Here is a 14,575-nt window from a genome sequence, read left to right as displayed (position 1 = left end):
AGGCTATTCTTAGGGTGTTGGAGATGTTTGAACTAATCTGTAGTGTTGTCTGCTTCCAGTGTCTGCATGGCTTTGTGGAGGTGGCTCTGGCAGTGACACCTCAGTGGCTCTTTGCAGCTGGCTCACTGGGGATGTTTCTCATTCATCTCTGGCAAACCTGAACCAGAGGCTGGGACAGGAACCCCTCAGCACCTCAAGACTGAGGACAGGTCTGTGATTTCCCTCTGCTTACTGTGATACAGGAGCTTTGGAAGCATCACCCTTGTAGATGCCCTTTGAAATCAAACCATTTCAGACAAATCAATCACCTTGTGCCGAGGACAAGGCAAGGCTGTCCCCACCAGACATGGGGGGAAGAACCACACCAGCCCAGCAGCAGGGAAGCAGCTCCTCCCAGCTCTGTCTGAGGCTGAGCTCCTCCAGGATACAGCCTTGGAGCACAACACCATGAGAAATAAGGGCACAGGCTGAGCCAGGTTGTGTGGGTGGTAAATTAAGCATTCTGTATGTAATTAACAGTTACTGCAAATACAAAATCTGAGCAACACAAGGAACACACATCCATCCTATGTACATCAACACAGTGATGAGTGAGAGCTGAACAGCCACAGCTGTACTTGCTACAGAAAGTTCCTCTGCCATTTCACATTTTATAGAAAACTTCAGAGCTTTATTTTTTTGTTTTTTTGGGGGGGGACACCGGGGAGTCCTATTTTTATTTTGCCTTTAAATGCTCACATCCACAAAGGTTTTTCAAGTGCCTAAAGAGCAGGGTGACCCAGGCCGTGGTTAACACTGGCTGACAACCTGATGGCACAGTCACAGGAAGGGTACAGCACATCTGGGAGTTCTGGCTCATAAGAGGCATGTGGAAGGTAGCAGGGATTGATGCCACACTACAGTGTGAGCTGTCACATATGACAGAGTGTTCTGGGACCAGTCCTCTCTGTAGCTTAGCATGTTTGGGTCTGTTTGTGCTCTCCAAAGTTTGGTTCTTTTTCAGCCAGCAGGAGGGGAGCAATTACATTCTCTGTTGTTAGGATAAATGTGGCTTGCAACCACTTTGCAACACTGCCAGACCTGCAGGTGAAACCCTGCTTGTTTCCAGCCATGATTAACAGAAGGAACGCAGCCAAAGATAATCCAGAAGGGAAGGAATGAAAGGAGGAGAGAGTCAAACCCTGCCCAAATGGCAGGAGGTGGCTGCATGTGTCAGCTGGACTGAGACCAAGGCAGATGCAGCAAAGCTGAATGGGGCTATTACAGGAGAACCACTTGGGACAGTAGCTTTAACTATTCAGATTCTTCTTGGAAATGACAGTGTCTGTGATACCGTGCTGTAGCTAAATTTGGACATTGCAAAAACATGTACAAACCCAGTCAGAGAGAATTACTGGTGATTCACCAAGGTCTGGGGCTGGCTCTTACAGCTGAGCTGTTGCACACAGAGTTGTGAAATCCATCACTCCTGGAGCACTGTCCCCTGTCTGCCTGGTGAGCCCCAAGTCATACCTGCAGCTGCTGCCTGCAGGTCACCAGTCAGCCCAGCAGGAGCTGCAGGCACAGGATTTCTTCAGATCAGCTTTTCAGCTGATTTTACACTGTACTGGGGCCTTACATCACCCCCTTTTAGTGCAGTTAAAAAATAGAAAGCTGATTTCTATATGATTCAAGTAAAAAATTATCAGGGACAAACAGCTCCAGGCATCAGTCTGTCCACTGGACCTGTTCCCCAGGAACTGGCTGTGTTTACCCTTCCTTCCCTGCCTCCTGGCTCTCAAAGCTCTGCTCCCCATCTCTGCCTCCCTGCCTGGGTCACCACCCAAACCAGCATTAAATTAAAAAACACACAGCCTTGCACTCCAGCTTCTCCCTGGTCACCTGGTGATGCTGCTGGCATCGAGTGCTTTTGGTGCCACTTCACCATGTAGGGACCTTCAGGTGGGGCTCCTGTTTGTGCCACAAAGTGGCTGACTGACAGCTTGGGGGCGTGAAGGAGGGAGAGGCTTTGGTGTTTTTCTGACTCCCCTTCCTATTCCTATTCCTCTCAGATGTGGAATGAAACTGCCCTGCAAAATAAAAGCCATGCCAGGAACACTGCTTCATTTACAGCAGTGTGATGTGGAGCTCATACTTCAGCAGTTCATGCATTACTTCTTCCTCCCTTTGTCTTTTTGCTTGTCACAGTGACATAAGAAATCAGGTGCAGTAATTACTGAGCTGTGGTTGCAGAGAGTCATTAACTCGGGGCACAAATGAAGATTCCTCTGCTGTTGGGTGGGCTTTGTCCTTACCAAGGGTCAGGGCTTGGTGGGTAACTGCAGGGGCCAGGCTGGACAATCTGTGGGGTGAGCTTCCCCTCCAAACAGCTTGCCCAAAATTAGCTTTGCAAGTCAAGGCAAATTCTTGAGCAAATTATCTCCTTTGCAGTCTCTTTTGCTACTGATGCAGGTCAGAATTAAAAAAAAAAAAAAAAATCACTATGAAAACAAACAAACAAAAAAAAACCCAACAACAAGCCCAGCTTCTGGGGGTTACTGGGCTCCACAGGAACCCCAGCAAGACCAAGATTTGGGAATCAGCTGAGCTGAGGCATCCAGCTCTCACAGCTAGAGCATTGCAGGAGTGTGAGGTTTGGATTTGGGGAGCAAAAACCTGATTGTAGAGATCATGTCACCAGGGCAGCACTGGCACCAACCTGAGGGACTCTGGCTCAGGCTGGCTGAGACCATCAGGGCACTTCTGCCTTTGGGATTTTAATAACTGGGAATAGATCTGAATTCAAACCTGAAACTCTGATCTGCACAATCCTGGAGACCAATGTTATTTAAAGGCAAAAGCCTGCTGTGCTAAAACCTTGGTCCCTTTTCCAGAATTCTGTTCTTTCAGTAACTGGGGCCTTCCATGCTGGGGCCAAAAATAGCTGACCAGTTCTGAGCTTGTTTTCCCATCAACAGGGTCACGTCCCTCAGAACCTGGAACACAGATTCAGTTTCACACCAGCAACTGGGCTAAGACTTTTTCCCATCAGAGAATACGAACTGCATCAAACAATTGATGGAATAATTAGGGTATTACCAAAGTGCTGTCAAGTATGGACTTAAAGAATATCTCAAAACCAGACACAGAATTATTACTCCTAAAGGAATCAAAAGATTAAAAAATAATAATTATTTTAATAATAATTAAAATAAAGATCCTAGGACCTGACGTGAGCAGCACAATGGGGGCAACACCCCCAGCAGGTGGGTCTTCCACAGTCAGTGTCTGACCTGGAAAGGGAATACAATACAATCACCAACACTCACATAACCTGGGTTTACAGCCAAGGGGGAGCTGCCCTCAGCCTCCCTGGTCAGGTTATTCCTCTAGGAGGCACTATGTTAATTACAAAAATAATAATTAAAAAATAATAATAATAAAATACAGCTGCATCACTGCGTAGTGGTCACCTCTGAGCACTCCTCTGGGAGTTGGCTGCAAGTGTTCACACAGGCACAGGGAAGGGCAGTGTCAGGACAGACTGCAAAATAAATCCTGGGAGCAGGGTGTGCCCCATCATATGGTGACAGAGGCAACGGGGCAGTTGATGTTGGTGACAGTCAGGTGCTGGTTGTTGTCAGTGGGCCACTTGGGGAAGTCGTCTGCCTTGCAGAGGATCTTGGAAATGATCTTGCGGAAGGTGTAGCGGAAATCCCTGATCCTGTAGGCATAGATGATGGGATTGATGACAGAGTTGGCGTGGGAAAGGATGATGGCCATGTACATCACCCACTCAGGCTTGGATTTGGAGGACTCCTCGTGGAAGAGAGTGATGCAGTTCAAGATATGTAGGGGCAGCCAACAGAAGGCGAAAAGCCCCACGATGATGGCGAGAGACTTGGCTGCATGGACCTCCTTCTGCAGTGTGGTCCTGGAGTTGCCCATCAGTTCAATCTGATGCAACTGTTTGCAGGCAACCATGAATATCTTGATGTAGATTCCCAGCATGATGACGAGGGGAAGCAGCACACATCCAAAGAAGTTGAAGTACACCATGTAACTCATGGTTACCACGTTCTCAAAGAGGCATGAGATGAAGCAGCCGTGGGGCTCCGTCCCAGTGCCCGCCCCGGTCTCGTTGGTGGCGTTGGGACATCCACTCATGGCTTTATTCCAGCCCATCAGTGGGGTCAGTCCAATTCCAAAGGACAGGAGCCACAGCACAGCGATGAGGCCCCTTGCCCTCGTGCCCGTCACCAGACTGTTATACCTGCAGCACCAAGAGCAAAAACCAAGATAGAGCCATTATATAACTCATGACTTCCCTCCTGCAGTTAAGGTCATCAGCACTTTGGCTGATGCCACAAAAGCCCCACCCACACCCACGCAAGAATCTCACCTCTGTGATCACCAGAGGGGTGCAAAAATCTCACCTGTGCTCCACGCCTACGCAGTGATTTGAGGAGGTGATTCATTTGCTATTCCTGAGAGGTGCCAGACACCACCCCTGCCCACAAACATCCTTCAGTAAGAAGAGGTAAGGACTTGCAGTCTTAAAAAAGGCTTTATCATTGCATGAGCCTAAATCACCAGTGAGGAAGGTAAGAACAGGGGGAAGGCTCATTTTATCACCACCAACTTACCCTCTTGATCTGAGCACCCATCACTGAGCACACCAGGGCACCTTGCTGGGCTTTGTGGACTTCTGGACTAATATGATGCTGGCTCTCAGTCCCACACTGTCATGGGTAGCTAAAGACTTAGCCAGCACCACCACACACTTACAGCCTTTATGCCACAGCCAACTTCCTTCAGCTTGGGCTGAAGCTCTTCCTTCAGCTCTTGTGCCTACAGCAGTCCTGTAATTGTTGTCCCTTTCCCTGCTGCCTCGTGCACTGAGGTGGGAAGTACACACGTGTGGAACCCAGGGAGTCTTCCAGTTTCCCAGGCACTGCAAATGCTGCTTTACACAAGCCAGACTGCAGCCCACGCGAGCTGCTTGTGGCTGGATAACAAACAACCTGAGAGAACTTTTTCCAAGCCAACATCTGAAAGCAACTGCTAATGATGGATTGCTTGGGAGAGTCACACGTAAGGGGTTGTGTCTCCATCCAGGCCTGGAGCTGGGAGCCAGGGACAAGGGGCTCTTCTTCTCTCCTTTTACCTCCCTGCTTTGTGCATCCTCCAACATCAGGGTTGATGTGGGCAGCTTTGCTTGGTGCCCAGGGCTGATGTCAGCCTCTGCTGCTCATGGCTGTGCTGATTCTGCAGGACACCACCAGGATGTCCTGAAGCCACACGTGGACTCAGAGCTGCAGCTGCTGAAGCTGTGGGTGAGGTTGAACTGAGCTGTGGTAGCTGCTGCTGTCAGAGTCTGCTTGTGCTCTGCTGACCCACCAGAACAGGTTCTAAAGCTCCAGATGTGTAAATAAATGCATTCCTTGGGCACCTGCTGCTCTCACTTGTGTTACAAAGCTCTGCCCAGGGATGCAGTGCCATGTGCTGCCCTACAGCTCTCCTGACCCCACAGACTGGGTGTCTTCATGGCCAGGAAAACAAGGGTGCCCTTCCAGCTCCCAGATGTTCAAGAGAACATCTGTTCTGGCAAACAGAACTGGAACCTAAGCTGGTTGGGGTGCAACCAGAGCAGATGCCAACATCAAAGGACAAGTCAGATTGCTCTTTGGAGATAGGAAGATCTTGGTGAGTGCCAGGAAGACAACATGAGAAACCCATTACTGTCCCCTCCACAGCCAGTTAGAGTCTGCTGGCTGACACACAGCCCCCCCTTCCCACACCCTTCTCCCAGTGCTTGTTTACTCTGGCTTGGCTGCCCTGCTCCTCCTTTCCTAAAAACGTTTGTTCTGATTTTCTTCCGGCCCAAGAGGCAGGGGAGGGTTTTATTCCCACAGCCCCACAGCTGTGCCTCTGAATCACTCTGCAGCCACCTCCGTGCCAGCCCTGGGTCCCTCTCCTCCTGCAAGCTGGAAAGGCAGGAGGGTAAGAGCACAAACTGGGGGGGCAAAGAGGGGCTGGGGGGAGCCCTGGGCTCCTGTGTGACTGCTGTGGTCAGGGCTCAGGCAGGGGCAGGGATGGCCAAGGGGCAGCAGCTACGTTCAGGTGATGCTGAGCTGTGAACAGACTCCAGGGGTAGGTGTCTGAAGGGCAGGTGCAACCACTGAGGGGTTGCTGCTGCTCTTTTCTTTCATTATTATTAACTCTCACTGCTACAGAAGATGAGAAATCACCAGCTGAGGCCAAGCCCATTGCTTTCAAACCCCAGTATTGAGTTTTCAGAAGCTGGAGCAGGTTGTGGGACCTGAAAACATTAAGATTTGATTCAGAGCAGGTTTCCAGAAGTCCAGTCTCTTGCCAAAGTCTGAATCTCAAGCTACACCACTGGCTGAGCTGAGCCAGTGCTGAAAAAGCCCCCAGAGCTGCTGCTGTCCTACAGCCCTGCATGTGGGGAGGGAACTCTGCAGCTTGTGGGAGTCACACTTAGGTGATGACTTCACTTGTGTCTCTGCTGCCTTGGTCAAGTCACAGCCCAAAAAGCCATTTCAGTGAGATTGCAAAATGGAAAAGGCACCAGAGTTCAGAAAGAGAAACTGAAGGGTCAAGAACTTCGTGTGTCTGACCCAGACTCTGGGCAGGAGCACAAGAAGCCACCCCTGCTCAGCACTGTCATGGACGGTGTCCTCTGCTCAGGCTGCTGCCATTCACTGAAAACAAATGGCCCCAAATAAGGCTTCTCCCATCAGGTCTGCTCCTGAACTCTGCTGCAAAGACAAAGCTTGGCTTGGAGGTTTAGAAAACCAGTTAAGAGGTCAGTTCACTTCCCAGTGCCTATAAGGGTGGTCTGATTGTTCAGTGGCTCTTCCCCAGCTGCAGCCATCAGCCCCCTCCCCTTCTGCAAGGAGGAGGAGGTGGAAAACCATTCTGTGCTACAGGTTTGCAAGAGCCCAGGCAACAGAGAGGGCTGCAGGCCTGTTGGGGCAGGGAAGAGACAGTGCTAATTAAAGTGGAATAGTTATTCACAGTGAATAATTCCTTAAATTAGCTCCTGATTTTCTCAGGGATGTGAATTCCTCCCAGCATCTCTCCACTCAGTGGATTGATCCCAAGTGCCCATCGTGGTCACTGCTGTAACTACTGAGAAGGGTCCCAGCTGCTCAGTGAGATCCCAGCCAGGAGAGGCCAACTGGGGATAGGTTACTAATTACCTTGTTATTACCTTAATAAACCTATTTGATGGGACATTGTCTTCAATTAACAGAAGTGTTAAAAATAAAGTGCAAGGCAACTACCAGATCAAGGCAGGAAGAGGCTCCTTAGTGAGAGAACCATTGAGAGAACCAGGAATGGGCTGGGAGACAGCTGAGACTCATCTCTTTTTCCTAAGCTCTAGAGGACATGATCAGACAGTGAGGAATGAACAGATTTTCACAGCTCTGAATGCTTCAGCAAACCCCTCCTTCATTCTTATTTAGGTTTAATATTATTAGGCAAAAAAATATTAAAATAAATTTACACATCTAAGCCTGCTCAATTAATGTATAACAAATATTGAATCTCCTCTATGTTTCTGCCCAGAGGCATCAAATGTTGCTTTAATGTAAATAGCTGAATATTTCAAAGTGATTTATTGAGATTAAATAACCTGGCAATGCATTAGTTCCTTTCACAGGGCCAGGCAAAGCCTCTTTACTGGTAAAATCATCAAGCAGCTAATTATCTCAGGTCCCACCCCATGGACGTGATGCAGAAGTGGAGTCTGGTGGTGGCCCTGACCATGATGCTGGCCTGGCCTCTGCCTGATAAATTACTGGGTAAATAAACCCAAGGTTAGCAAAGAGCAGAGCCCGTAACAAATAGTTTGTTTTACTGAACCTTTGAGATGTGTTGCTGAACAAAAGGCTGATCCACGAGCTGAGAAACTGAGTCAGCATTTGCCACCACGTCCCCATCAGGGCTGCAGGGTCTGCCCTTGTCCTGCCCAGGGACAGGCAGACAGGAGGTGACCCCTTTGTCACCTTCAGGGTGGCTTGACCCTTTTACATTCTTTCATCACAGCAGCCCTGTTCTGTTGGAGATACAAAAATGAGCTCCATCATCTCTGCCATGGGCTGAGGACCTGGCAAATACTCTGTGTGTAGGTCCTGGCTCTTCAGCTCTCTGCAATAGGATGTCCAACCTGCCTGGGCATCCCTGCTGTCACTGTCCTTACTGGGTGCTGAGTACAATCTCAGTTGAGACTGGCTAAGATGAAGCTTTTGGCAACAAAAAGCTGTTGGGAGAACCCCAGCCCCCTTTCTCAGGCTTCATCTCACCAGCAGCCCTCCCATGAAAGCTGCCACAGACAGCTCAGTGTTCAAACACAATTCTTGTGCCCCTAACACAACGCTGAAGTTGCAGCAGTAACTTTTCCAGTAGCAAAAATTTTCCCTCCTGACAGAACCTCCCAGGCTTGCTTAGTCCCAGCAGGGAGCAGGGACATCTCTGGAACCATCACCAGGAAGAGCCCGTGCCCAGAACTGGGCCTGTGCAGGTGTTCTGGTACAAGCAAGCAGTGAGAATGTCTGTGTTTCTATTTTAAGTGTGAAGGAAAATACAGACACCTCCATTCACAAGGGGAGAGAGCAGTGTGGCTGCCAAGCATTGTATCCTTGTCATCTCCTTGCAGCTGGACTTTGCATCTTGTGCTTTTTTTGGTACTTTTTTTTTTTTTTTTTGAGAACTCTAACAGCATGACACAAGCACAATTGCTGCTGTCCTGTTTGCTCCGTGCATGGTCATGGAATGGAGACCACCTATCAACTGGAATATCCTGGCAGGACATTTTAAACAAATCATAAACGGAACCTCAAGGTAGGGAGGGGAGGGGGGGAAGGAAAATAAAAGAAAAAAAACTGCTTTTTAACCAGGAAGGAGTTGGCGGTGAGAGCGAGAAATCTGCTCAGCGGCTGCGGCCTCAGCCGAGGAAGCAGCAAAACATCTGCGTCTGCCCGTGTCCAGTTGGAGATAAATCACTTCCTCCCACATCTGTCCCCATTGTGCAGAGGGGACAGCAGCAGTGTTGTGTGTCCCCCCTCCCCTTGCACTCCCGGCCTTCCGCTGGATGGGGACCTGGGGCTGGGCCAGCACCCCCAGCCCAGGTGAGCACCCGGGGTTACTGGGAGGCATCGCTCCCAATGCCTGGAGCTCTGCTGGGAAACCTGGGTGGCTGCTCAGCCCCTCCACACCCACCCTGCAGGGGATGGGGATGGCCCTAGATGCTGCTTCACACCATCCTTAGGCTGTGGGCAAGAGCTCAATGGAAAGAAATGGGTGCTTGGAGGGTGACAGCCCTCCCTGCTCCAGGTGCCAGGAGCACACATCCACCAGGGAGCACCCAACCCACCATGGAACAACCCACAAACACCTCAGCCCAGCAGAGAGCACCCCAACCCACCAGCCAGCACTCCATAAGCACCCCAACCCACTGGGGACATCCCCATGAGAACTCTAACCCACTGGGAAGAACCCCCCCCACCAGGGACTACCCTTATGAGCATCCCAACCCACTGGAGAGCATCTCCTAGACACCAGGGAGTACCCCAGGAGCACCTCATCCCAGCTGGCAGCACCCCACACCATGCAGGTGGCCCTGTCCTGGTACAGCCCTGAGCTGTGACATGTCAACAAGGACACTCAGCCTCACAGCACCCAGCCTGGCTGTGCTCAAGGCTTGGCTTCAAAAGGGAGGTGGGTGTGTGGGTGCTGCTCTGAGCCCAGCTGCTGGGGGGACCTGGCCTTGCCTTGGCTCCCATCCTCATGGTGTGAGGAGGAACCTCCGGCTGCTCCTCCACTGGTGCTGTTGGGTTTCCATCCCTCCATGAAGCTGCAAGGTCACAGGTTGCAATGCTTCATTTTTAAATCTGGAGGATGACAAAAAGAAATAATAAAAAAAAAAATAGCATTCAAAGACTGGAAGGCTTTAATTTCTTCTAGGACTTGCTTCGGTCTCTGTTACATGGCATTTTCAGCCTTAGTCTGAAGTAAAAGCTGGATGCTTTTGAACTGAGAAGAAGACACAGGCAGTGTGAGGAGGCTGTGAGGTGCTGCTCCAGCCCTGCCAAGCTGTGTGTTTGCTCCCTGGGAAGCAATTCCACCTGGGAGCAGTCATAGAGAAGCAGATGGATGTGGGACAGAGGAAGGCACAAGCAGCAGCATGGAGAGCAGGATGAAGTTGTCCTGGCTGAAGATGAGCCCTCAGGTGGACACTGTCCATCTGCTGCTCCCAGAGGAATGCATCCAGGGGGATGCAGGGATGAGGGGAACATCTGCCAGTCAGATCTGAGGCAGTTTGCAGCCCCAAGTCAACTGCTTGACTCCAAATTACTCTTTCCAGGATAAAAATAGACAAAATCCACTTGTCCTTCCCAGGCAGCCATAGCAATACCTCCCAGGATGAGCTGGGCATGTGGAGGGGAGGGTTCCCTACCCCCTGGGGACCCCTTTGTGCCCACCCCACCCCATACAGGCTACAACCAGGCCAGGTCCTGCAGCTCCTGAGCTTGGGCTATCGCGTGCTGGCAGCTTTAAAACCCTCAGCAAGATCTCCCCAGCCATGTGCTTATCCCTCCTGTGACCTCCTCAGGGTGGAGGCAAAGCAGCTGGGACAGCACAGCTCTCCACAGCCCCCAGCTTCCTCCTCACCCCAGTTTATCCCAGTTTATCCCCTCACACCCGTCACACAGCATCAGCCCAGGGCAGGGGAAAGCCTGAAAGTCTCAGGGTTTGCAAGATGAGCAGGAGAAATGCAGGAGAGCACAGTGCTGGCAGTGCAGACAAGGGGTTGTGATACCCACCCACCCTTCATGCTCCACATGGAGTTTTGGAGTCCTGGAGCAGAAAATCCTGGTTCTCCCAACCCAATGCCATGGGGCTGAGAGGAATCTTCCAAGCCTGAAGCCTTCCCGAGCTCTTCCTGGGCACCACCCACCCTCCAGGGCTCTGCAGCTCCATGATATCTCCCTGAAGGTGCCTGGGGCTGAGAATTGTTGTCATTCCAAACCTCCCAGAGTGGTCAGACCTCAGATGTGCAGCCTGAGGGTGGCTGGGTGAAAGGCAGCTGGTAGAGGTGAGATAGGAGCTATGATTCCCAGTGAGCTGTGGGGTGTGATCCTGTGCAGGGAGCAGTGGTGGGACCACTGCCTCTCCCACCCACCCACTGTCCTGCTCACCCAGATAAGGAGGTGGCAGATCTCTGCTGGATCCCTCTACCTGTCATACAATGGGTGCTGAAGTCCTTTCAAGAGGCCCCCAACCTCCAGCCTGTGTCATCCCCCAGGCCCAGCGAGTTGCTACTCACCAACCTTCCCCACAGAGCCCTGGCTGACCCTCCCACTCAGGACTGCTGGGGGTCAGGACTGCTGCTCACCCCTATGGTTTGAAAAGACCTTAAAGAACACCAAGTTCAACCATTAACCTAACTCTGCTGAGTCTGGTGCTAAACCAGGGCTCTACACACCACATCTCCACATCTCTTCAACACTTCCAGGGTTGGTGATGGTCCCTGGGTGCTCTGGTCATGGTGCTCAGTCACCACCTATTTTCCAAGCACCATCCCAAGGGGTGAAGGTAAGGGCATGGACACACACTCACTGATGGACTCACAGGTTATTTGTGGCTCATGCCCAGGCCTGATGTCATCCACAGGATTAGGAGATAATCCCCTCTTTGGCACTACAAACTCCCTGAGCCTGTCATTGGACTTTGCAAAGCTGCCAGAGTGGGTGGGGAGGGGAGAGGACAGACACATCTGTAGGCACAGCTGGTGCCAATGACTCCTGGCATCCTCCAGACCAAAGCTGCCTACAGCACAGTGACAGCAGCACAGCCCAGGGCCACAACCCACCTAACACTCAGATTTACAGTCCACAGTTTGGCTGTGGCAAAAGCAAATTCATTCAAACCCCAAGAACAAGTCTGTTCATTAAACAAGCAAAAACTCTTAACTGAAACACTATAGTCTGATGGCAAAATATTTTCTTGGGGTTTTTTGTTGGTTTTTTTTTTTCCCGGAGAGGTCAAAAGGTCTTTTGAAGCAAAATTCTGCCAGAGATCAATGGCTCCTTTTTTTTTTTTAATCTTAAAAATAACTTGTATTTTTAATAGATTGAGCTTGCCAACATAGAAAAAAATCTCCTAAGAGCAAAACTCTGGTTAAGCCCAGAGATGCCCTCAGTGGGCAGCTTGGGAGTGAAGCTTCCAGCTTCATCTCTGCTACCCCCAGCTTCTGTGGGAGCTGCAGCAGGGGTCTCAGACAATTATTTCCCTTCCTGTTGGAACTTTTGCTTTTTGGGAGACAAGTGACCCCAGAGCTGGTGAAAAAATAAAAAGATTTGGTACCAGCATTTTAAGGAAACCAAACTGCTCCCAACCAAAAATAGCTGTGATTCCCACTCACTCCTCTCCTGTTTATGGCCATGTGATTAATCCTGAGGTTTTTATTGTGCTTCTGTGTCCAGAGTCACCTGCACCCAAAGCCTGGAGTGAGTGGCAGCCCTGGGTGACCCCTGGTCAGGCAGCCCCCAGATGCAGCACAACCCCCCCCAAGTTCTGCCTGTGTCAAGCTCAGCTGACACAAACTTCCTGAAAGATGTGCCAGCTCCATTGCTCAAGGAAACCCAACAACCCTCCTGGCCACAGCCCTCAGTAGATTTTCCAGGTTTGTTAAGTTCATTAACTGCTGGTAACCTCCCCAGGCATGGCCACTGGGTGGGTGCTACAGGCAGAGCATCCGCTGCCCTGGGCTAAGGGTGCCTCCTGGGTAAGGATGCTCAGGGCTTGGGATCAGGCACTGTGGATGAGCCACACACCACAGGGAGCTGGGAGTTCAGCTGAAGGGCAAGGCAAGGATGTCCCTTCAGAAAGGAAATGAAGCAAGGGCAGCAGAAGGCAGAGCAGCTGCAGTTCTGTGTCGCTGATGGCACACAGAAAATGGCAGGTGATGACCGAGGCTCTGAAGAGGATTTTCTCTCCTCCCCAGCCCTCCCCCTCACCAAAAATAATTACCAGTTGAACAATGCTGGAGAACAGGGAACTTTGACACTTCGAAGCCAAGAAGTTGTGTCCTGGTGCCCTGGCTGGGGGTGAGAGGACCCAAGGAAGTGCTCAGAGCTGTAGCTGAGCAAAACAGTGGGATTGGGGCTTCTCCCCAAATAGTAAATTTACCACAAACAAACAAAGTAAGAGTTTCAAGGGACAGAAAGAATTCCTGGCTTCAGGTCCAATTCAGCAAATATTTTCAGCCAGAAGAAGGAGGGTTCTAGAGCACCATTTTAAACTGTCTAGAGATGAGAATTTGTTGGTTCCTTTCCAGCAAGGATGCCTTCTGCATTCCAAAGAGCAGCACAGCAACATCAGAAGGGTTAAACAACTCAAATGAAATCTGCCAGGCTGGTGGTCAGGATGACTTTGTTTCACTGAAACATCCCAACATCTCCGTTTCAGTTTGACTGCAACAATTTTCCTTTTCCCCATGGGATTTTTTTTGTTTTTGTTTTTGTTTGGTTCTGAAAAATCCATTATTAGCCTGGCTGAAATGCAAACTTCTTTTGCATGTGCCTGCCCAGCCTCTCTGGGTGCTTAAATAGCCCTGAAATAGTATTAAAGAATATGGCACACTGAGTTCTCAGTGTCTCTCCAGGGGTTTCCACCTCTGGATACGACAGGGACACTTAACTGCTCTGCAGCAACAATTTATTGTAAATTGCTAGACAGGGCTGGGTATAAATATAATTATTGGTTTAATACTTCATGGCCTGTTACCAGCCTCTGCCCTGGTCCCCCAGAACGAGTGTTTCAGTCAGAAAATCTTTTCCTAAAGTCCCCATCCCTACAAATTTATGATCATCTTTCCCTTCCCACAGTGCAAACCTCCTTCCAGAAATCCCAGTGTGCATCTCCCCAGGCTGGGTGGCTGCACAAGCTCCTCACACCTTGCAGCACTGCTGAGCATCTCAGGAGGCAGCTCCAGCTGAGCCTTGGTTGGAAAAGCATTGGTTGGAAGCATTTTGCCTACATCCTTTTATAACCTCCTCTATCGTCCTTTGATCTTGGCTGTAGGAATAAAAACAGCCTCTCAGACCACTCCCTAAAGCTCCCGTTGCCGAAGTGATGACCTGTCTGTTGCCCTGCACTCCCAGCGTGAGGAACCCTCATCCATTTAAAGGGTTTTTACTCACTGGTCACCTCTGAGAGCAAGGAAATGGGGTTGAATGCCAAGACCAAGTTTAATCCAAACTTCAGCCTAGGATGGGACTCCTGAACCTCCATTTACAGCTGAAGGGGCTGTGTGTGTCCAGCTAAGAAGAGCTCATGGAAACGAAGGTGTTTGTGCAAATAGAATGAAAGAATTGCACTAAGATGGGGTGAAAAGGCAATGTTGAGAAAGGATCTGAAAGAATGGAAAAAATTCCCTAAGATTTCATCTGACCGACCTAATATTGAAAAGTCATGCAAACCTGCTAGAAACCAGGATTGTGGAGAACAAACACACACCAAAAGAAAAAAAAAAAAAAAAAAAGAAAAAAGAAAGAAAAAAGAA

General features: G+C 50.1%; 1 protein-coding gene across 2 annotated transcripts in view; it reads right to left on the bottom strand.

Moving 5' to 3' along the window:
• Positions 1 to 99: 99 nt before the first annotated feature.
• The window catches only part of ADORA2B (adenosine A2b receptor), a 16,658-nt gene continuing 2,182 nt past the window's right edge, over positions 100 to 14,575 (bottom strand). The window contains exons 2-3 of one of the 2 annotated variants that reach the window (XM_030462700.1): positions 9,780 to 9,899; positions 4,184 to 4,252 (exon numbers count right to left, since the gene is read on the bottom strand). In XM_030462700.1, the coding sequence (XP_030318560.1) occupies positions 9,794 to 9,899 (106 nt within the window). In that variant the 3' untranslated portion in view covers positions 4,184 to 4,252; positions 9,780 to 9,793. Of the gene's footprint in view, positions 4,253 to 9,779; positions 9,900 to 14,575 lie in introns of both variants that reach the window. The other variant, XM_008495083.2, reaches the window with a different exon arrangement.

Source organism: Calypte anna, chromosome 19 (genome assembly GCF_003957555.1).
Source record: "Calypte anna isolate BGI_N300 chromosome 19, bCalAnn1_v1.p, whole genome shotgun sequence".
NCBI lineage: Eukaryota > Metazoa > Chordata > Aves > Apodiformes > Trochilidae > Calypte > Calypte anna.
Note: the sequence above shows the minus strand (reverse complement) of the source record. Positions and strands in the feature narration are given on the sequence as shown.